Source organism: Pelodiscus sinensis, chromosome 24, assembly GCF_049634645.1.
Source record: "Pelodiscus sinensis isolate JC-2024 chromosome 24, ASM4963464v1, whole genome shotgun sequence".
NCBI classification, from domain to species: Eukaryota; Metazoa; Chordata; order Testudines; family Trionychidae; genus Pelodiscus; species Pelodiscus sinensis.
In genome coordinates, this window is record NC_134734.1 from 15,668,255 (window position 1) to 15,691,608 (window position 23,354).

General features: G+C 57.5%; 1 protein-coding gene across 1 annotated transcript; it reads right to left on the reverse strand.

The window, feature by feature from the left end:
* On the reverse strand, window positions 1-20,642 carry TNFAIP8L2 (TNF alpha induced protein 8 like 2). Its single transcript, XM_006113927.4, has 2 exons — window positions 20,443-20,642; window positions 1-4,206 (listed from the first exon to the last, which is right to left on the reverse strand). Exon 2 carries the CDS (start codon window positions 4,199-4,201, stop codon window positions 3,641-3,643), a length of 561 nt encoding a protein of 186 aa, XP_006113989.3. The 5' UTR covers window positions 4,202-4,206; window positions 20,443-20,642; the 3' UTR covers window positions 1-3,640.
* Window positions 20,643-23,354: the final 2,712 nt, after the last annotated feature.

Sequence of the window (23,354 nt, forward strand, 5' to 3'; positions counted from 1 at the left end):
TGGTAAATCATTTCTGTTCCTCCCCTTTATTTCTCTGGTGAGGCACAAAGTGAGTGCGGATTGGCCTTTGTGCAGCAGCGGTGCTCATAGGGGTAGGGAGAGGGGAGCTGCTCCAAACGTGGGCCCGATCCTGCTGCCCTAGACACTTGCCTTCTGTTTCAGTGGGCGGCTGGTGTGGGCCTGGCATTGGCTGCTGCCTCGTTTGTCTTAGGAGCCGGGTTGCAGTGAGTAAGGCCTGTGCTAGCCTGGGGTGGGCGCGGCAGGTTGGGATGGAGGGGCAGCGGCGGAGCTGTGGGCTGTGTGGTGGGAGTGAGGGGCAGGGATGGGGGGGCAGCTGAGTGGGGCAGGGTGATGGGGGGCTCTTGCGCAAAGCTGTCCTGTCCGTAGAATGAATTGGGGTGACCGCCCCAGGCCCCATGCTTTTCGGGGCCCTGCAGAGGCGGCCCCAACCCTTCTATGGATGGGGAGCGTACAGGGGCTTGGCGCGATGCTGGCTGCAGGAGTCACGTCTCCTCCCATCCTGTGGGTGGAGGGAGCCGGAGCGTCCCAGCAGCCTGCTGCACGCAGCTTCTCAGCTGTGGCCCGAAGCAGAGTGTCCCGCCCCAGGGTGAGCTGGTTCTCGCTGCCCATGGAGAACTGAAGTGCAGTGGCAGCATGGGGGGCAGAGCAGGCTGCTGTGCTCCAGCTCCTGCTGCCCACGTGGCAAGTGCCCCCATTGCTTGGGGGAGGAGACGTGGGGGCTCTGGGGGAGGGGTGCCCTAAGCCCCATGCCTGGGCACTGGTGGGGGTGTTGCCCCAGGCCCTGCACCGCAGCACCCTTGGGACATCCCTGCACCTGCATGCAGGAAGGGGGCTGTTCATGCAGTGAGAATGGGGCAATTGATAACCTGGGTCTGCCATGATGGGACAACAGGACTAGTGCTTCCCCTTGGCAGAATCCTGAGCAGCTCTGGGCCTGATCCTCCAGTGACTGCCTCTGTCCTGCCCTGCCCCTGGTGCTGGCATGTCCCATTGCTCCACCATTCACCTTCGCTGCAGTGGAGCTTTCCCTGGGATTGTACGAGTCCTGCAGGCATCGTCTCCTTCCCTGGCCTCTGCCCAGCTCACCCAACTTCTGCTAACCCTTGACGGTCCACCCATGTGTGGAATAATTTTTTTTCATGCATGGAGGCACGTGAAGATGTGCACCACCAGGAGAACCACCTGCTACCAGCTGTGGGCACTGCTAATCCGCTGGGTGCCATTTGAATCTCTCCTGGGGGCTGTCCAAGTGCACAGCTTTCAGGGAACACTGCCACAGACTCCTGGCTACTTCTTCCCCACCTAAGTGAAATGGGGAGAAGGGGGTCAGATACCCATGCCAGGGGCTGGACTGAGAGCCCTGGAGACCTCTGGATCCCTCTCGTGCTTCGGGGGGGGGGCACTTTTGTACCCTGGACACGTATTGCCAACTGAGCTGAGACCCATCGAATTTGTTCCATGCAGCCCACTTCATAGTAACAGTGTCTTAATTGCTGTAGCCCCTGAGGTTGCTGTAGCCGTCCAAAGGTTGACCAGGTTGGGCCTGCTTAGCTTGGGTGGCTGAAGAAATGTTTGGGCAGCAAAAGCCCTTGGTTGGGTTGGTCTCTTTGGTGACAGCCAAAGCTGTGGGCTGGGAGTCCTGGGATGTGGGTTCTATTTCTGGTTCTGCCCAGGGTTCCCTTGGGGGATTAAATATTTCTTAAGGCCTCAGATTCTTCTTTTCACTCTGTCCAGCCAATAACTTGTCAGGGCAGGGGCTTGGTCTCACTGGGCAGCACTCAGCATTGTGTGGCCCCAATCTTGAGGGCCCCCCGTGTTACCATCACACACGTAACAGCAATCAGAGCCCAATGACGTGGGTCCCATATGAGGAGAAATTAAAGAAACTTGGACTTTTCCGCTTGGAAAAGAGGCGACTAAGGGGGGATAGGATAGAGGTCTATAAAATCATGAGTGGTGTGGAGAAAGTGAATAAGGAAAAATGATTTACTTGTTCCCATAAGATAAGAACTAGGGGCCACTAAATGAAATTAATGGGCAGCAGGTTTAAACCAAATAAAAGGAAGTTCTTCACACAGCGCACAGTCCACCTGTGGAACTCCTTGCCTGAGGAGGTTGTGAAGGGTAGGACTATAACGGGGTTTAAAAGAGAACTAGATACATTCATGGAGGTTAAGTCCATTATGGTTATTAGCCAGTATGGGAAAGGAACGGTGTCCCCAGCCTCTGTTTGTCAGAGGGTGGAGATGGATGGCAGGAGAGAGATCGCTTGATCATTACCTGTTCAGTTCTCTCTGGGGCACCTGGTGCTGGCCACTGTCACCAGACAGGATACTGGGCTGGATGGACCTTTGGTCTGACCCAGTACGGCCGTTCTTATGTTCTTACTTTTCTGTCCAAGCCCTGCTAATCGCTGATAAGACGTGAGCCCTGTTAGAATACCATGAGAGGGGAGGGAGGCTGGGGTGGCAAAGTCCCTCACCCGAGGGGGTGTTGAAGGTGCAATGTCCTTTCCTGCTTTTAATGATCTCTGGGAGGATCTGAAAGCTAGTTACATTTCTCTGGTTAATTCACACCCACCTGGCTGTACTGGGACGAGGGCAGATGTTCATCTGCAGGGAAGATTTTGCTTTAGGGGACTAACATCTCCCATAAAAGGCAGCTCGTGGAAGGGGGGGGAAGTCAGCCGCTCCCCCAGCCCTGTAGTTACCATACCCCTGGGGGTTGGGCATTGGTGGGAATTGAACCTGTAACCTCTCCATTTGCAAAGGTGCCAGCCAAATCAAAACAGAGAGCCAGGGGGTTCTGTAGGGAGGAGCTGCAGAGCTCTAATTTTGGGGGGGGCCTCAGTCTGGGAAAGTGCATGGGGTGTGCCCCCCCACCAGGTTCCTTAAGGGCTTACTTTAGTGAGGGTTAAATGGGATGAGCATAGGCTGTGTATTCAGGGCAGCCAATTCAGCTATTTCTTGGTGCTAGAGTGGGGAGGAGGGGATTCTAGTCCCTGCCTGACAGGGACACAGGGCGTGTTTGGGAGGAACTTGATCTAGCCTCCTGATACTGTGCAGCGGGAAATGAACCCAGCCTCACCCCTGCACGCCCACCAGCCTCCCAGACCGAAGCATTGAGGTTACTGTCCCGTGGTGGGCTGGGGGGAGGTGGAGCTTTCAAAGGGATGCAGCGCCTAGGCGGGACACCCCAGGCCGGCCCCATGCCCCTGCACAGCAGACCCCACCCCATGACGAGCCGGATGTGGCGTCTCCCTTCTTAACATGTTAGTAAACAACAAGCTGAGCATGTCCAAAATCAACAGCTCTGCAAGAGTCACGGAAGGGGAGAGAGAGCTGGAGACGGGCCAGCCCACGAGGCTGTGGAGAGGACTGAGGTGGGGGGCAGTGAGCGCAGGCCATCCTGAGCGTAACTGGTCCGTGCCTGAGTCTCGACTGTCCCGCTGGATCATCTAATTCTCCATCCCCGACAACCCTGAGGGCCCTTCTAGGGTTTCCATAGGTACCAGAGGGAGCGAGGTGCTTCCAAGCTCACGCCGGATACAAGCCTCCAACTCCCATAATCTGTGGCTGGCTGAGGAGGAGGAGAAAGGCCAGGCCCCTCCCAATCCACTTCACAGCTTCCCCTCCTCTATCAGCTTGTTCAGGCCTTGGCAGATCTTCTGCAGATGGGGGCGGTAGGGCTCCCCGGGGCTGTAGAGCTGGCTGAGCAGGTCGCAGTTGGCGAAGTGGTCGAAGACGTGGCGGATGCGCCCGTGGGACTTGGCCGTCAGGTGCTTCTCCACCAGCCGGAGCAGCAAGTCCCGGCTGTCCTGCAGCAGCTGGGCCAGCACGTCCGGCTCGAAGGTGAAGTCCACCTCGTAGAAGCTGACGGCCGTCATGGCGCCCTGGTGCAGCTTGCGCTTGAACTCCTCCGCCAGGTCCAGCTCGCCGGGGCTGAAGCGGTTGTTGCGGTACAGCACGCTGATCTTGACGGCCACCTTGATGAGGTTCTTGATGATCTTCTGGGCCTCGGTCCGGTTCTGGGTGTGCAGCTTGGAGACCCGGTACAGCTCGTCCAGGATCTCGCTACTGGTGTCGTCCAGGAACACGTTCACCACCGACTTGCTGGCCATGCGGCTCAGGATCTTCTTCTCTGCCTGCATGGCCAGGTTCCTGGAGCTGAACGTCTCCATCGTGGCTGCGGGGGGGCAAAGAGACGCTGTTGTTAGGGGTGGAGAAGGGAGAACGGCAGAGGGCTGTCCATGCTCTAGTGCTGATCTAGGAAGGGGGAGATGCCATTCCTTTCTCCCCGCCTGAGGGTGCTTTGGGGGGAGAGGGGGAGCAGCGTCTCTGCCCTGAATCTCCAGGGGCCTCCCTCCATAGTCTCTGCCTGGCTTTAGAGAGCTGACAGCCCAACTCCAAGGGAGTATCAGCCCAACCTCCCTTCCCCATACGGTGGGCTAGGGGTTAACGCACTGGACTGGGATACCAATGATCTGCACTTTAGCCTGTGCGCATCTGAGAGTGATTCCCTCCCCGCTCTGTGCCTCAGTTTCCCCTGCTGTACGATGGAGCTGTTGCAGCCCTCCTCTGTAAAGTCTTAGGGAATATTTGTGACAAGGAGTCCTGTGGTACCTTATAGACTAACAGATGTATTGTGCAAAGACCCGCTTTGTCAGATTCATGTAGTGGAAATTTCCAGGCAAGTATAAATATGCAGGCCAGAATAAAGCTAGAGATAACGAGGTTAATTTAGTCAGGGAGGGCGAGGCCCACTTCTAGCAGCTGATGTGGAGGTGTGAACACCAAGGCTGTGTCTACACTGGCATGAATTTCCAGAAATGCTTAAAACAGAATAGTTTTCGTTATAAGTATTTCTGGAAAAAGAGCGCCTACATTGGCAGGCTGCTTTTCCGGAAAAGCCCTTTTTCCGGAAAAGCATCTGTGGCCAATGTAGACGCGCTTTTCCGGAAAAGAGCCCCGATCGTCATTTTCGCGATCGGGGCTTTTTTCCGGAAAAGACTACTGGGCTGTCTACACTGGCCCTTTTCCGGAACAGTGTTCCGGAATAAGGACTTATGCCCGAGCGGGAGCAGCGTAGCTTTTCCGGAATAGCGGCTGATTTTGTACAGTAGAGCGTCGTTGCTTTTCCGGAAATTCAAGGGGCCAGTGTAGACAGCTCGCAGCTTATTCCGGAAAAGCAGCTGATTTTCCGGAATAAGTGGCCCAGTGTAGACACAGCCCCCATGATGGCCAGTGGTGTTCTGTTGGTTTCTTTCTTGGGCTTTCTTGGGCTTTCCAGGTGGAGGAGCGGAGTGCTGCCGGGGAGGCGGAAGTGCGGCGATTCTCGCTGCTAGGCTGCCTACATGCAGCTCTGGCACGAGGAGGCGGGGTGCAAACCAGAGGGCGGGATGCCAGCAGATGCCAGGACGCTGGTATGACGTGGTGTCGTGACATCACGGCCGGCGACTGCTGGATTTAAAAAGGCTCCAGCAGCCTCGCAAATTGGAAGGCAGAAGCCAGGTAGAGGAGGGGAAGAGGCTTGTGCTGAGGGGAGCAGGTCAGGAGAAAGGAGAAGGCACCAAGGGGCAAGGTGTGTTCGGTATTTTTTGGGAGAACATCCCTACTTGCGGTCCGCAGCTGTTTTCTTTGGAGTAATATGGCCCTCGCCACTTTCCGAGTTGTGCAGGCCTGCGCCAACCTGAAGCAAATTCTCACCAGCAACTATATACCACACCACAGTAACTCTAACTCAGGAACCAATCCATGCAACAAATCTCCGTGCCAACTCTGCCCACATATCTACACCAGCGACACCATCACAGGACCTAACCAGATCAGCCACACCATCTCTGGTTCATTCACCTGCACATCTACCAATATAATATATGCCATCATGTTCCAGCAATGCCCCTCTGCTATATACGTCGGCCAAACTGGACAGTCCCTACGTAAAAGAATAAATGGACACAAATCAGATATTAGGAATGGCAATATACAAAAACCTGTAGGGGAACACTTCAATCTTCCTGGACACACAATTGCAGATTTAAAGGTAGCCATCCTGCAGCAAAAAAACTTCAAGACCAGACTTCAAAGAGAAACTGTTCATCTGCAAATTTGACACCATCAGTTTAAGATTAAACACAGACTGTGAATGACTAGCCAAGTACAAAAGTAGTTTCTCCTCTCTTGGTGTTCACACCTCCACATCAGCTGCTAAAAGTGAGCCTCACCCTCCCTGTCTAAATTAACCTCATTATCTCTAGTCTTATTCTGGCCTGCATATTTATACCTGCCTGGAAATTTCCACTACATGCATCTGACGAAGTGGGTCTTTGCCCACGAAAGCTTATGCTCCAATACATCTGTTAGTCTATAAGGCGCCACAGGACTCCTTGTCACTTTTGCAGATCCAGACTAACACGGCTACCCCTCTGATAGGGAATATTTGTTACCATCAGGCCTTCTCCAATGACCCTCCCCCGTCATTCCGCAAACATCCTCAGTTTGTTTCTTATGGCCCCCTTTACAGACAGCATGAGTTGGGGGCACAGCAAACAGCCTCTGTCCTTGAGTACCCTCTGCATCCCACCCCATTGCCATGAACAGCGCTGTCTTCTTTTTCCCAATGCTCCAGAGCAGCATGTGTTCCACTGGGCTAGTTGGTAGGGGACAGCTGAGGTGGGGTGGACATGGCTCAAATTGTCCCTACACAGCCCGGGTACGCCACTTGCAAGTCTCACCCCAGGCTCATAGATGCCTCTGAAATTTAGTGAAACGCTGGTGAGACACGGCTGCCCCAGGCCCGTCGCACAGGTGTTCTGTGTGGCTCTGTAGCCCCATTAGCAGGGAATTTATTCCTGGTGAACCCAAGGGCCACTGGGTATTAATTGCCCTCTCTCCATTGTCTTTGGTGCCAATTTACATAGAATCAGAGAACCATAGAGCTGGAAGAGACCTCAGGAGGTCATCAAGTCCAGCCCCCTGCCCAAGACAGGACCAACCCAACTCAATCAACTCAGCCAGGGCTTTGTCAAGCCGGGACTTAAAAACCTCAAGGGATGGAGATTCCACCCCCACCCAAAGGAACCCATCCCAGTGCTTCACCCCCCTACTAGTGAAATAGTTTTTCCTAATATCCAACTTAGACCTCCCCCACTGCAACTTGAGACCATTGCTCCTTGTTCTGCCATCTGTCACTGCTGAGAACAGCCTCTCTCCATCCTCTTTGGAACCTCCCTTCAGGAAGTTGAAGGCTGCTACTAAATCCCCCCTTGTTCTTCTCTGCTGCAGACTAAACAAACCCAAATCCCTCAGCCTCTCCTCATAGATCATGCATTCCAGTGCCCTAATCATTTTGGTCGCCCTCCGCTGGACCCTCTCCAATGCGTCCACATCCTTTCTGTAATGGGGGGCCCAGAACTGGACACAATACTCCAGATGTGGCCTTACCAGAGCCGAAAAAAGGGGAATAATCACTTCTCTAGATCTGCTGGCAATGCTCCTCCTAATGCACCCTAATAGGCCATTAGCCTTCTTGGTTACAAGGGTGCCCTGTTGACTCATAGCCAGCTTCTCATCCACTGCCATCCCCAGGGCCTTTTCTGCTGAACTGCTACCTAGCTAGTCGGCCCCCAGCCTGTACCAATGCTTGGGATTCTTCCATCCTAAGTTCAGGACTCTATACTTGTCCTTGTTGAACCTCATCAGATTTCTTTTGGCCCAATCCTCTAATCTGTCTAGGTCACTCTGGACCCTATCCGTGACCCATCTTCTGAGGATCTGGCTGAAAGCCTGAGCAGGGCCCAGCTTAGGCAAACAAAGGGCACAATTTCCAGCTCTGCCGCACCCCCTCAAGTCCTGCCGTCTTGGAGGGGATGCCCTGGGAGCATGAGAACTTTACGTCTGGCTTGACCGGAAGGGGAGCAGATCCGTGGGTAGTCGAGGGCCAACACTGCTAACCGGAGTTTTACCCACTTCTCCTTTTGGGGCCTATGGCATTTGCCTACTTCTCCTCTCAGCACTTGCTCCTCTGATAAGCAGTGTGGCTGCACGACCTGCTCCCCCTTCCCCCAGTGGATGTGCGCGTGATCTACCAGCTGGTCATGCTCTGCAGTAGCTGTGGCGCGGGAACCGTGGCGAAGCCTGCAGCAAGCCGTGGCTTCGCAAAGCCTGCAGTGCACCGCACGTCTGGCTGGACTGGAGTCATTTGCCGATGGCCACACCCTATAGTTCACCCACCGTGCTGGGCTAAACCCTTTCAGAATCAGAGCCTCTCTGCACCCAAGTACCTGGAGCGCCAGAAAGGCTCTTTTGCTTTGCCCAATTCTGGATTTAATGCCAGGGCAGCGAGGGGCAGCCGGGCTGGGTTTGCAAGTAAGGATTTGCCAGAGAATGGTCTGAGACTCCTTTGGCACTGCCACGTATCTGGAGGCCGACTGGCTCATGGGTCCTTTGCAGCTGTGCCAGTCTAGTCACGAGAGCTGCCCTCGATTGTACTGGCTTTCGGGGGTGTCAGTCCTGGTGTTAAATCCAGATCTCTCTCTCCCTTTGTGATACAAACCACTAATCCCGGCAGGGTGCCCCGGGTGCTCCTGGGCGCTCTGTTATCGTGCTTAGATCTCAAAGTGCTCAACAAAGGAGAGGCAATTTGGCTATTGGGGAAACTGAGGCAGAGTGCCTTGCTCCAGGTCATCCATCTGGGAATGGAAAATAGGTCTGGAGTGCCCCAGGCCAGTGCTCTGTCCACACAGCCACCCTTTGGTAAATAGTTACAGTGCTCAGGACAGAAAGAGCATCCTGGACTATGCAGTGGAAACCTGCCTAGGTTAGCAGTACAATTAAAATGTGGCATTAGGCCCACAAAGTTCACTTAATGGCAAGAGCCACTGGCATGGTGGGGGTGGGGGCACTGTCCCCATACCCCAGAGATAACTGGTGCAAAGCCATGCCCTGCTGACCCCCAGCCTCCTTCTGAGCTGCAGGCTGGCCCAGGGGTTGGGGTGCTAGCTTAGCAGACCTGGATTCAAGTCTGTCCTCTGCCACAAACTTCTGCCGTGACCTTGGGCAAGTCAGCTAGCTGCTCAGTGCCTCAGTTTCTCCACCGGCCCAATGAGGATAATTGCCCTGCCGCACAGAGGTGTTCTGGGGAAACGTTACAGATGGCGAGGGCCTCAATTCGTATGGTACGGGGGCTGGGGCTACGTCCAGAGAAGCAGACAGAACGTCTTGCCTCAGAAAAGAAGCAGCTGTTTGGATGAACAGCAAGAAGCATCTGCAAAGGCACTGGCCAGATTGAAACTAACAGCCAGGATTTTGTGTAGTGAGGATTTGGAGAGCTTTAATTTCTGGGGGCCTACTCCTGAGAAAGCACTGAGCATACCTCCTCACTCCCCCGCATCTAGGTTCTTTAAGGGGTCACGTTAGCACAAGTGCTATGATATTTGGTATTTTTCTTCAAGCCTCAGGCCCCGGAGTCCTGGGATTACACGAGATTCTCAGCGTCCATTTCAAAACAAAGTCAGTTTCTAGCCCTTGTGGCTGCAGAGGAAAGCTGGATCCCATCTCTGATTCATACAAAAGCTCCTTCCCCCAAATGTATACATCTCATGTGTTTGAAGCGAAGCTTGTTGGGTTTTTTTGGGGGGAGGCTGTTTCATGACATTTCAATTGCTCAGCCGGGAGCCCCAAAATCACCCCTCTAAATCATGGCCTGTGTTACTGTCTTTCTGATGCTTTTCATCCCCAAAGAGTCCAGGCAGAAATGCAGCCCCCTTGGTTCTCAGCACACAGCAGCTCTAAGCCACGTTATGGCAGGAGGCATCAAAGACTACGGAATGGGGCTGAAACCACAGAGGGTCAGTCAGTGGCCCTGGGATGTTTTTTACAGTGGGGGTGCTGAAAGCTAGTGGTTCTCGCCGCCTCCCTCTCTTAGTCCTGTCTGTCTCCTCCCACCCCAGAGCTGGGGCCAGGAGTGGGGCTGCGATTCTGGGTAAGTGAGTGAGAAACATGGACAGAGTTAAGGGGATCAGGGCTGGGACCCCACGTGCAGGGCTGGTGGCAGCCGGGACCCCATGTGCAGAGCCCTGGGAGTGAGGTTGGTGGAAGTCAGGGCCCTGACGGTGGGGCCAGGAGCAGAGCCCGGGGCATGAGTCCTGAGGTAGCCAGTGCCCCGCAGCCCACATGTGGGGCTGGGAGGAGAGCCCCGGAAGGGTATGGCAGGTACAGGGCCAGGAGTGGAGCCCGGGACACTGGGAAAGCAGCACCAGGCGGTGGGTGGAACCTCACAAAAACTGGGGGGTGCTGCTGCGGCACCCCCACAACCCCAATAGGGTCAGTACTAGCCGTGAGGGGAGCGTGCCACCTATTGGAACACCCACCCTGCTCCCTGCCGCACAGCGCCCCCTAGCGCCGCTCCCCAGCAGTGCCCTAGTGCTGCTCTCCCCATGCTTTGTGACATGGCTGGATCCCGTCGGGCTGGGGATGGGATGAGGAAGAGGAGCATGGATGGGCGGGGAAGAGGAAGGCTCCCAGTTATTCTGCCTGGGGTCCCAGCTGGGGGAGGGAACAGGGAAGGTGCCCCTGCCAGTTTAACAGGCCTTTTTCGGATAATTGCAGATTCCTCCTTGAGAGAATTTCCAGGTGAGGTCCCAGGCGGATTCCCCAGCTGGAAGGGGCTATGGGCAGCCAGGGTTCCCTGGGCGCTGCTGGCTTTGCGTGGGTTTGGAAGGGGAAGCTGCTAGCAAGCCATGGGCAGGGCAGAAGCCAGAAAGGCCTGAAGACAAACGGCCCGACTGGCAGAGGATGGAGGAACTTGGCCTCCCTTCTATTTCTGGATCGGCCCCCACTGCCCAAGTGGGTAAATCAGAGCAACTCTCTGTGCCTCAGGCCCCCTCCTGGAAAACAGGGCTTGGCAACATCTCATTTTGAAAGAGAACAGCGCCCCCTAGTGCCACACTGAGGTACGCCCCAACTAGGAAGGGAGAGCGCCCCCTACAGAGCCCCAGTCTGCTCCCTGCAGCACAATGCCCCCCCACCTCCACACAGGGGTCACCACTGTCTGCAAATGGACAGCACCCCCATTCGGTGCCTCCCGCAAACTCCCTGCAGCACAGCGCCCCCTAGCAGTGCACTGGGGTCAGCAGTGACTCAGAAGGGAGAGCGCCCCCTACTGAGCCCTCCCACCTTGCTGCCTGCAGCACAGCTCCCCTAGCAATGACTGCAGCGTTCAGCTCCCTATGGGCCTGGGGGATGGAACAGGCACCTCTTTGCTTTAGGACCTCGTGGAGGAGAAGATGCAGGGATCCCCAGGAAAGCAAACGCCCTGCTCTGCAAACTCCAGCACATGCCGAATCCCACCTTCCTCCTCCTCCCCGCCCACGAGGGGAACCACGGTCACAGCCCCCTCCCCTCTAAAGCTCACTATGAAGCAGCCCCTCTCTGGGCTGGCCCCTGATACTCAGCATTTTATTGGTCTTTGGGCACCACTCTCCTGTGGAGCTCCTTGGGAGTTTGGTGCCTTTGAGGAGCTGGGCCTTGCTTCCTGCTCAGGGGCAGGGAGGCCTCAAACACTCCTTTATGTTTCTCCCGGTGCAGGGCTGCCCCAGAGCAGCAGAGCCCTGGCTTAATGCAGGGGGAGAGGGAGCTGCTGTTGGGGTGATGCAAAGTGGGGAGGCTTTGTAAAGGGGATAGTGCGGTGACTGGGGTGGTCAGGACTAATGCAGAGGGGTGGGGCAATAGTGCTGCAGGGGATGGTGCAGTGTTAACAGGGGAAGGGGTGGTACAGGATCAGGGAGCTGGAATTGCAGGGGATGGTGCAGTGGGGGGATGTTGCAGGGTGGTGCAGTGTCAGAGGGCTGGCATTGCAGGGGCATTGCAGTGTCAGGAGGATGTTGCAAGAGTGGTGCAGTGGGGGATGGTGCAGTATTGGGGGCTGGCGTTGCAGGAGGTGGTGCAGTGTTGGGGGAACAGTGCAGGATCGGTGCAGGTCGGGGGGGTGGCATTGCAGGGCATTACAGTGTCAGGGGGCTGGGTTTGCAGGGGCAGTGCAGTGTCAGGGGGATGTTGCAGGAAGTGATGCAGTGTTGCAGGGGTGGTGCAGTGTCAGGGGGCTAGTGTTGCAGGGGGCAGTGTAGTGTCAAGAGGACATTTCAGGGGTGGTGCAGTGTCAGGGGGACATTGCAGGGGGCGGTGCAGTGTTGGAGGGCTGGTGTTGCAGGAGGGGACATTGCACGGGGAGGTGCAGTGTTGGGGGGGCGTTGCAGGGCATGGTGCAGCGGCAGGGGCTGGTGTTGCAGGGGCAGTGCAGTGTTGGAGGGCTGGTGTTGCAGGAGGGGACATTGCACGGGGAGGTGCAGTGTTGGGGGGGCGTTGCAGGGCATGGTGCAGCGGCAGGGGCTGGTGTTGCAGGGGCAGTGCAGTGTTGGAGGGCTGGTGTTGCAGGAGGGGACATTGCACGGGGAGGTGCAGTGTTGGGGGGACTTTGCAGGGGATGGTGCAGTGTCGGGGACATTGCAGGGAGCAGTGTAGCATTGCAGGGCCTGGGGTGGCCCAGTATGGAGGAGCGGGAGGGCACGGCGCTGCAAGTGGGGGAGGAGACAGGGCAGGATCTGCCTGCGTCTCAACGGGCCGTTTCGACAGCGCCGCCCACACAACCTGTCTTCAGGCCTCCAGCTCTCCTGGCTCCGGCAAGGAGGGAAATTCCCAGCGCGTGCCAGAACCTGCAGGGATGGAACCGACACTGCGCCCCCCAAGGGGTCTCCCTTTGTGTCACTGCCCACGCTGGACCCATACCCTACTGCGTGCTTCTAGGCCAGCCGGCCAGAGCCTGGCCACCCCACCCAGCAGCCTGGGTCCCCTCCCTTACCACAAGCTGCCAGGAAGTGCCTCTTACCACAGGAGAGTTGCAAAAATAAGCTAGCAACAAACACTCGCTCTTCCCCTCCGCCTGAGCCCGACCTGGGGAATCAGACCTGATTTCTAACCCAGCAGCCCCAACCGCCCTCCGGGCTCCATTGTGCTGGGGCTGAGACTCCCTGCCCTGAACAGCTCATGACTGAAAGAGACCAGGCAACCAAAGGCTCTCCTATGTTAACTGAAAGGGGAAACTGAGGCACAGAGCACTCCTGGGAAGGCTCTCCTATATTAACCAAGGGGGGAAACTGAGGCACAGAGCACTCCTGGGATAGGCCCCCGGGCAGAGTGGGGCTCTGAACCCTCTCGCTTGCTAGTGAGCACCCTGCCGACACCACGGCCAGCCTTCTAGTTGGGCTGGGACGCTTAGTTAATGTTTGCAAAGCTCTTCGAGATCCTTGGTGAGAGGCTGTTAGAGAAGGGGAAAGTTTCGCTCTCTTTGTCTCACGCACACTCAGCTTTACTTCCTGTTTTTCTCCTTGCCTTTGAGTATAACAACCCCGTCTCTTCCTGAGCCCCCGTCCGGTGCTTCCCAGAGAGGCCGGATTTGTCTGACCCCTGTTCTACCATCCCCATTGTCTGTTCCATTAAGATGATATCATGGGAGTTTAAAGGGGGAAGATGCAGGTGTAGGAGGAGATGAGACCAGGAAATGGGGATTCTGGTAATAGGGGCCCGGGTTGGGGGCATGGTTCTCTAGGTTCAAATGGGTTGGTACTTATTTAGTGTCAGTTTTCATTTTAAAGTTTTAAACTAAGTTAAAATCCTCAAAAGTTTTGAGAGCAGGCATCAGATCTGGACATGTCCATTAAAAAATGCCCAGCCTTAAAATAGTTACCCATCATCATTATGGTTCAGAGTTAACAAGGTAATTTACATGAAATGGGGCAGATCAGGCCATCAACCCCACCTCTGCACCCACCAGCCCTAAGCTCTCCTACAACCCCAAGCTTAACCCACTGAAAACAATTGGATTTTTGGTGGCTAAAAAAGCAAATAACCTTCATGTTTACACCTGCATCATTAGGGTTCAGAGTTAACACAGTGCTGAGCTAAAAGGCGTCACTTATGCCCTCCCTTTGAGCTATCGATTCAGGCTGCCCTGTCTGCAGCCTCAGGAAGCCAGCACTGCCTAGGGCCGCAGTAGGATACTTGCTCCAGGATCTTTCACTAGGCGCTTTCAGTAGGCTGGCTCAGGCTGAGTGGCTGCATCTCCTTCTGGGAGACTGGCAGCCCTGCCGAGCTGCTGAGGTGGTGCGGTGCTGCCATGGCAGGTCTCACGGGAGGGATGGACGCCTGCCGGGTGTCGTTCGCTGGGGTAGCTGCCAGAGGCTGATCCAGTGAACACGATCGTTGGGGACAATAGCTGCACGTTACTGGAGTCCTGCATCCCATGCAAGGCACGGGGCCTCCCTGCGCTTGGTCAAACAGCCTAGAGAAGGGCATGCTCTGTGGAGGGAGTGTGGTCTAGTGGTTGGAGCAGGACGCCTGGGTTCTAGTCCCAGAATGGGGTCCAATAGTTATAATGGGGGGGGCTAGGAATCAGGCTTCCTGGGTTCCGTGCCTGGCTCTGGGAAGACAGCGGTGTCTAGTGGTTAGAGAAGGGGGCCTTTAGGATTCCTGAGTTCTGTCCCTGGTTTGTGTTGGGGAGCGGCATCTACTGGTTACAGCAGGGCGCCTGGGGAGTCAGGAGGCCTGGGTCTGTTCCTAGAGCAGCTGCGTGACTGGTTGCTGCCTATCTACTTGCTCTGGTTCAATTCCTGCTCAGAAGCTGCCGTCTGCATGGCAGTGTAATGTGTTCAGTTCATTCCTGCTCTCCTGGGCTGCCTGGTGATGCCTCCAGCAGATGCATCCTCTGCTCCCCAGAGCCCTCTTCCCCTCCTGCAAGGAGCCAGCTCTTTGGGAGGAGGGTGGGGGCCCTGGGTACATTGTTTGCTCCACTAGCCCTGCAAGCTGGCTTGGGTCCAAGGTGGGGAGGGGCTCCCCTGTTTGGGAGGATGGCCGGCTCAGCAAGGCTGCCAGCAGGTTGTCCCAGCTTGGAGTTTTTCACATGGACACTGGCAGTGGTGGCTAGTGGTTACAGCAAGGGACCGGAGGGCCGGACTCCTAGTTTCTGTTCCCAGATCTGTGCAGGCTACTGGCAGTGCCCCTGCTGCTCCTGGGCACGGCCCTGTGGGAGGACGTTTGCCCTGCAGCTGTTTGGGCTGCACCCATCTGTGGCTAGGGGGAGGCTACGAGCCACCTGTCTGCTACCCTGGGGCTGACCTGTCCGCCCGTCCCCCGCCCTTGTGCTGTGGGGCGCCCCTCTCACCGCTGCGGGTGGCTCCCTTTTTCAGCTGCGCTTCCCAGTGACCTGGGGCAAGTCGAGTTCTCCCTCGATTCCACGCCCTCCCGGCCTGGTCCCAAGCCCGCGGGGGAAGGTAACATCGGGCAGAGAGGCCCCAGAGCCAGAAGGGGAACCATCCAGCTCAGCCCCCGGCAGCCTCTGCAGCCTCTGTCTGCACAGCTGAAGTGCGGAGCAGCCCTGAACCCCCAGGCTGCCTGCAGCCCCAACCCAGCAAGGATTTGCAAAAGGCTGAGCCAGTGGCCTTGCTTGGCCAGCGTATTTGTGGCTCGCTGAAGCCAGGCTCTGCCCCGGCCGTTCCCTCTTTGCTTGCTGCAGGAGCCGGGCTGATGGCTTCTTCTGCACCCTGCTCCTTTTCTGCCCTGGCCCTAAGGCTGCTGTGTTACTGACCCCTGGTTCCAGGGCTCTCTGGCTGCTGGGAAGGGGCCGGGTCCCACAGCAGTTCTAGGGACAGAACCCAGGAGTCCAGCCCATGTGCAGTAGCCTCATGGGCAGTTAGCGCGGGCAGCCGCTGTGTTAGGGAACCAGCGTCTGGTGAGCAGACTTGGCCGGGGAAATCCATCCCCACCCCAGCAGCTGTGGGTCTCCAGTCTTCATCCCACCCCGGGAGCTGCCACCAACATTCCCTGTAAACCGGGTGCTCGGGCAGCCACCCAGGAGAGAATCAAATGCTGCCCAGCTGATTAGTGGAGCGCCCACAGCTGGCGGCCTGTGTTTCTACTGGTGGTGCACAGCCACACATGCCTCAGTGCACATAACAAAAATCATTCTCTCCAGGGATGAAAAAATTAGAGGGAACTTTGGTGCCTTCCTGCCTCCCCCTGATGTGCCCTTTGGACCAGGAAGGGTAACACATGGGGCCCCCCCCATGGAGAATAACAACCAACTACGGCTGCCAGCCAGCAGTGCTGCCCTTTTAGCGCCAGGTGATTGACAGTCTACAGTTGGCCAACTTGTTAGCTGCTGTTCCAAGCTGCGTGGGACTCTCCTGCTACACAGCAGTGTCCCTGGAGGACAGTTAATCAGCCGAGGCAATTGGCTGGACAGATGAGCATAAAGCCCAATTAATCAGCCATGCAGCGGTGCATGAGGCAGGACTGGATTGACAGGCACCACTAATGGGATAATGTGCCCTCCTCAGACACCTTGCCTAGGGGTTAGAGCATGGGGAGTGGAAGAAGCCAGGACGCCTGAGTTCTGCTGGAGAGCGTTTCTAGGAATTAAAGTAGGGGCGATTTGACATCAGGACCCCTGGGTTTTAGTCCTAACTTTGATGTGCCCTCTGATCTTTGGTACGGCACCATGCCTCAGTTTCCCCATTCCTCCACTGGCCATAAACCTGACCCATTCCGACAGTGGGGCCTCTGCAAAGCTCCTCCATGCCAGGGCAGACCTGGAAGCCACAACAAAATCCTCCTGAGCCCTTTGCAAACACAAACTACCCTGCTGCCAACCCTGGGAGGAAAGCCCCGTTGTCCCTGCCTTATCCACGCGCAACCTGAGCCATCCAGGTGAAGTGACTTGCCCCAGGCCTGATGGTGAGCCAGTGCCGGAGTTGGAATGCGATTCACAGCCTCCTACTGCCACCTTTCTAACCATATCTGCTGGGCCTGAGACTTCCTGGGAGGGAACCAGCAGATCTGGGGCTGGAGGTGCCGGTGGCATGCGTTAGTCACCCTGTCTACACTGCATCCCTCTTGCGGAAGAGGAAATGCAAATGAAGTGCTCATTAGCAACGTCTCGCACTTCATTTGCATATTCTCTTTCGATGCTTTTTGCGGAAGAGGTTTTTGCACACAAAAAAGCCATGTAGACGGGTCTGTTTTGCGCAAAACCCCCCTTTCATGCCAGAACGTGTAAACCTCATTTTTTGAGGAATAAGGGCTCGTGCGCAAAGGGGTCTACACTGCATTTTCATCATCTAATAAACCATCTTGTTAGTCTTTAAAGTGCTACCTAGTCCTGTCTTTTGTTTCAGCTGCACCAGACGAACACGGCTACATTTCTATCTCTCTTCCGCAAAGAGCATCAGAAGAGAACATGCAAATGAAGTGCGAGACGGTGCTAACGAGTGCTTCTTTGCATTGGCTCTTCCGCAAGAGGGATGCAGTGTAGATGTAGCCAAGGGCTCCCAAGGAAGTCTGCAAGGAAGTAATTCTCCTTACGTCTATTGAGGAGATTTTCGTGGGCTTCCGCCAGCCTGACGCGCTGCCACAGGCCCTGACTCGCAGGACGGCAGCCTGAGCCGCCCTGCAGGCAAACGTGCAGCGGAAGCAGAGCTCAGGCAAGGCCCAGGGACCAGCTGGGAAATGTTGCTGTCAGGCCCGCTCCCTGGCACTCCCAGCCCCCAGCAAACCCGGAGCAAACAGGAGGCTGGGTGCGCCCCAGCTGCAGCCTCGCCACAGGGCTGTAAAGCAGGCACCACCCGGACTCCTGGGTCCTATTGCCACACCGAGGGGAGAGTGGTAGCTGGTGGTTTTAGAGCAGGGTGGATGGGGAGTCAGGACCCTTGGGTTCTACCGCTGGTTGTGGGGGAGGAGTGTGGACTAGTGGTGACAGTACAGGACTGGGTGCCAGGACCCCTGGGTTCTACTGCTGGTTGTGGGGGAGGAGTGAGGACTAGTGGTGACAGTACAGGACTGGGTGCCAGGACCCCTGGGTTCTACTGCTGGTTGTGGGGGAGGAGTGAGGACTAGTGGTGACAGTACAGGACTGGGTGCCAGGATCCTGGGTTCTACTGCTGGTTGTGGGGGAGGAGTGAGGACTAGTGGTGACAGTACAGGACTGGGTGCCAGGATCCTGGGTTCTACTGCTGGTTGTGGGGGAGGAGTGAGAACTAGTGGTGACAGTACAGGACTGGGTGCCAGGACCCCTGGGTTCTGTTCCTAGCTCATGACAGGAATGTGGTTAGTGTTGACCCGGACCCCTGGGTTTCTATTGCTGGCTGTAGGAGGGCAGTAGGGTGCAGTGGTGAGGCCTGGAGCGATGAGCCAGTACTCCAGGCTTCTAGTCCTGTCTCTACCAATGGCTTGCCTGTAGCATTTTGTTCACATTAAGCCTGCTCGGTGCCTCAGTTTCCCCAGTGTAAAATGAGTGTTCCGTGGCTTATGAGTCTCCTAGGTTTTCACATCCCCAGAGCAAAGACCTTGGGAAGCGGAGCTGCTGTGACTCAGCCGCTTTGCCAAGCTCAATCACACCTCTCCCAGCTGTTGGCACCGCAAACCCTCCAGCAGACCAAATTGCCTTCTCCAGGTGGTTTAATTTAGTCGCCTGCCTATGAATATTCCAGAGAAGCATCCGGCAGGGCAGTGGGTTGTCAGAAAGCGAAAAGGGGCTTCCCCCCGGGGACATCCCACAGTGACAGAGTGCAAGGGCTGAGTCATAACCAGTCCTAGCTCTCAAAGCACTTCCCCCAGGAGGTCAGTCTGGTCACCCCCATTTCACAAATGGGGAAACTGAGGCTCGGAGGCACGACGTGTTCACCCTGCAGACCAGTGCTCTAACCACTAGGAAACACTCCTCCCTGTGACTGGAGAGTGGCTGCAAGACATCTGCCATCTTGGCTGGTAGGCTGAGGGTGGAACCAGGGATCTCAGAGCCCCAGCTCAGGCGGAGGGGCTGGGCCGGAGGCTTGGGCACAGCTGACTCTACTGACCAGTGGGCTACAATCATCTCCACTAGGACTCTGTCTGGTTAATCCCTCCTCCCCACCCAGACCCACGCTTGTGGGGAGAGCCATGCATCCAGGCTCTTCTCTCTACCCTGCCCGCAACTGCCCCCTGCACCTCCCCACTGCCAGCTCGCTGGGCCACCCTAATGGGATGCCAGGTGGCAATTGTCCTGCTACCGACTCCGGTGGCGAGCCATGGCTGGGCCCACAGCCCCGCCAGGGGTGCCGCTCTTGGGGTGTACAGCCCCCCCCCACGCTGGGCTGGGTTAAGACATGCCCTAAGCGATGTCAAGTGTAAGAGGCCCCCAGCAGGGCCACACCGATGCGCCTTGTTCTCCCAGAAAGGGGAACGAAACCAGAAAGACTAAAGTTTTGCATTTGCGTCTACGCCGGTCCGTAGGCGAGGTGCAGCTGCAAACGAGTCCTTCTGGGGAGTTACATGCTCCTCCTGATCTCAGGCCCTAAGCTGCAGCTCGCTCAGCTGTGCCTAAATCTGGCATTGCCCCCACGGACCAGCAAATGCCTGAGCTTTCATTGCCCCGGCTGGGATGCATTTATCCTGGGTCAGTGGGTGGGCAGAGCTCCCCCTCCCCTCCTGCCATGGGCAGATCGACCCCTCCCAGCTGCCCACCAGAAGACACACTCCTGGGGAACAACCGTCCTTTGCACTCAGTGGACCTGGGGTATCCAGGCCTGGAGACCCTTTGTGGCTAGGGTCACATGCATAGTCTTGGGCTGCCCCCCCGTCGCCCGGGAGCAGGCGATCTGGCGGGACAGGCCTGCTTCACCCGGAGGAAAGCAGAGGAGCTGCTGGTGGAGTGAGGCACACGTGGCTGCTCAGAAATCGTCGGGGATCCCCCGCCCCCTCTTCTGGCAGAGCTGCCCTGGTCTTGAACGCAGCTTCTTCCCCTATGGGCAAAGCCACCCCGTCTGGAAATGGTTAAATCTTCCCAGGAGTCCTCACTCCCAGCCCCCTGCTCTAACCCCCATGGCCCCACGCCTCTCTTAGGGCTGGGATCCCGGCGCCCAAGCTCCCCGCTCTAACCACTAGGCATGCTTCCCTGCCCACACGCAGGACCAAAACCCCGGAGTCTTGACTCCCTGCTCCCTCCCTGTACCATGCTTAGTCGTGCCCAGGCTTCCCTCCACCGGCATCCTCCCCTCTCCCCCGCATCCTTCTCTCCATGCCCGGCTCTCCCAGGTGTGTGGGGGGAGGAGGAAGGGCAGGAGCGTCTGGGCGAGGAAGGAAGTGAGTGAGACACCCGGCCCCGTCGCAGCACTAACCACTGCCAGGAGCCAGCCCCGTGTCCCAGCCAGCTCTCTAACCGTGCCCCGAGTCCATCCCCGCTGACTCAGAGCTGCTGCCTGTCCCAACATGTTACGGCAGAAACCGAACGGAAACCGACGGGCCCCCCCCAGCCCCGTGCCCCGCAAACAGCCCGCGTTCAGTCCCGGTGGGACGGGATGCTCAAACACGCCCCCTCGCCAGCCCGTACGCCACTCACCGCGTCCCCGGCTCTCGCCCGCTGGTTCTTGCCGCTCATGCAGGCTCCCCTGGAGCAGGCTTGGGCATGAAGGACGGCAACCCCCCAGCGAGGCAGCACCCGGGCGAGATAAACTTATTGAAACTTCCTTGAGGAACCGTCGCTGGGGCCCGCCCTTGTCAGCTGACGGGCTGACTTGCTTCGGATCGTGAGCTGCTCCCTGAAGACACAAAGAACAGCTGGCAGAGTGGGTCAGATACTGGGGAAATTTTCGTTTCCTCTCTAAACTTCCTGCGATCTTTGTCTTAAGGCGCATTGGCCTTGGTTCAGCCTCATCTCACGAGGACAAGGAATCTTTGCCCTTCAGTCTGGCAGTCACAGTGGGACTGCCAAGATCAGCCCCTTCCCAGCCTGGCGGGGCTTTTAATCTCTCTTCAGCAGAGGGGGAAACTGAGGCACAGAGAAGGGGAAGTGATTTGCCTTAGGTTGTGCAAAGTGTCATAGCCCTGGGAACACATCCTGGGTGTCCTGCCTCCCAGTCCAATGCCCTACCCACTGGGCCAGCTGCAGCCTTAATCCTGTTAGTCTCATTATATAGATTGGGAAACTGAGGCACACAGAGGGAAAATCATTGTCCAGGGCCATATAGCAAGTCAGTGGCCAAGTCCTGAATTCCATCATTTCTTCCAATTTCAGCCCTATGCTCCCTCCATGAATTAGGTCCAGAACACTGGAGTCCTGACTCCCAGCCCCTCCCCACTCTAACCACTAGGCCCCACTCCCCTCCCACAGCCATGGGTAGAACTCAGGAAATCCTGGCTCCCAGCTCTAACCACACATGCCACTCCTCTCCCAGAGCAGGGAAAAGAACCCAAGGGCTCTAGCTCCCAGCCTCTCTGCTCTAACCACTAGACAAGCTCTGCCATTGAGGAGCTGATACTAGCCCCTCAGAGCTGAGGCAGGGTGGCTGAAACCTCGTGCAGGGGTCAGAGTGCCAGGGTTGGGCCGGAGGCAGAGGAAACAACCCCCCCTGGTGTGCAGGTGTGGGGTACTGGCTGTTGGGAAATACCAGCATTGAGTCCGTGGCTGAACACAATGGACCTAGCGCGGGCGAGGCTCTCCCCCGGGGAGTGGGGCAGGTGGTGGCCGCTATAGGTCTCAGAGCATCATGCTGGAGGGGCTGCTGGCGGCACAGCCTGGCCCTCTGCCTGCACATCTGACCCAACCCCCTGCTGGTTTCTCCCCGGCTTGCCCCCTCCTGCCAGGCCAGATCACGCCACTGCTCCAAGCCTTACCCCCTAGATCAACCGGGGACCCTGCTTCCTGCATGCCAGAACTGGCCCCTCGCCCGGCCCGAGTCTGGCCCAGGACAGCCAACACTGCTGCAGATCCCCCCTCCCCGAAGGGCGCCGGGCGGATGTCCGCCTGGACTCGCTGGCAAGCCCTGAACCGGCGGCCTGGCTGTTCCCGAGGGAAGGGAAGGGAGCTCCGACGCCGGCTGCAGCCAGCTGTCTGGGATCCACGTGGCCGCGGCCCTTTGCAAAGGCGAGGGGGCGTCAGGCTGCGGTGCTGAGCACCGGTGCCGGGAAGCTGGAGCGCCTTCAAGCCACATGGTCATGTGGGGAAATTTTTGGGGTAATGGGGGGGAGGAGATGGGACGCCACCCTCGGGCAGCAGCAGTCCCCACGCAATCTGCTCTCTGGCACGGGGAGCCACCATGAAGTCCTGCCAGCCCCGGTCCCGACCTGCCGCCAGTCACCCAGGAACGGGTGGGCAGAGACGTAGGGAGGGGGTGATGCACCTGGGGGCAAAGGAAAAATTTGCACTCTCCCCGACCCCACTGCTGTGCGGTGGGGTCCCAAACCTGGTGATTGGCTGAGCCTGACCCTGGGGCGGGGGAGTGGGAGGGAGGGAGCTTGTACCGTGTCTTCCCCCATCCCCTCCAGTTTGGGGCCCGGCCCCCACACGCACTAAACCGCCGGCGGAGATAGAGGAGTTGTCGGGCTGGGGGGAGAGAGGCAGGGAGGAGGCTGCAGCCGTCACTGGAGGGTGGAGGAGGAGCAGGCGAGCTGGGGGATGACGGGGGGGAGCGGAGGGGGACTAAATTGGCGCCCCCTAGAGTGGCACCCGGGGGCAACTGCCCCTCCCCTCCTTGCTACGCCACTGCTGGTGGGTCTGGAAGGGCGTGAGTGGGATCAGGCCTATGCCTGTGGCTTTTGAGACCCAGAAAAAAGGGACATCTAGGGTTACCCTACGCCCATAACTCCAGCTGGCTGGCTGCAAGTGCTGGACTCCCGGACGGATTTCCCAGGCCAGCTGCCTCCAGAAAGGAAAACGTGGACAAGGGGCAGCCCTACTCAGGCCGGGGTGGGGGAGTGAGGCCAGATGGACCTGGGGAGGACGGGATCCGGGTGCGAATCCTGTCCATGGGGGTGAATCTCTTTCCCCAGCGGTTTTAAATCCCGACGGGGTGTTTCCCTACAGTCGGGGGCCACACAAAAGGGCTAGCAGATTGTGGGAGGGGCTGCCAGGACGCAGACTTTGGGTGTGGGGTCTGGGCAGACGGGAGGGGGCAGGAATGTGTTGGGGGTTGGTGGGCCTGGGAGGGTAGGATGCAGGACCTGGCTCGGGGTGGGAGTACTGGGCTGGAGGTGGGGTGCAGGAGTGGAGGTGGGGTGCAGGACTGGGCTGCGGGTGGGGGTCTGGATGGGAAATAGGAAGCTGGTGCTCCAGCCCTGTGGTGGTGTGGGGGGGGGGGGAGTTTACGGGGGTGACACAGGGCTTGAACACCAGTGCTGGCTCTCTGTTGCTGTGGGGGTAGCCCTGAACCTTTGGGGGCTGGATTCAGGCAAGCCAGGAGCTGGGTCTGGCCCCCTGGCCATAGGTTCCCCACCCCCTGCTAAAAGGACAGGGGTTGAAATATATTCCCATGG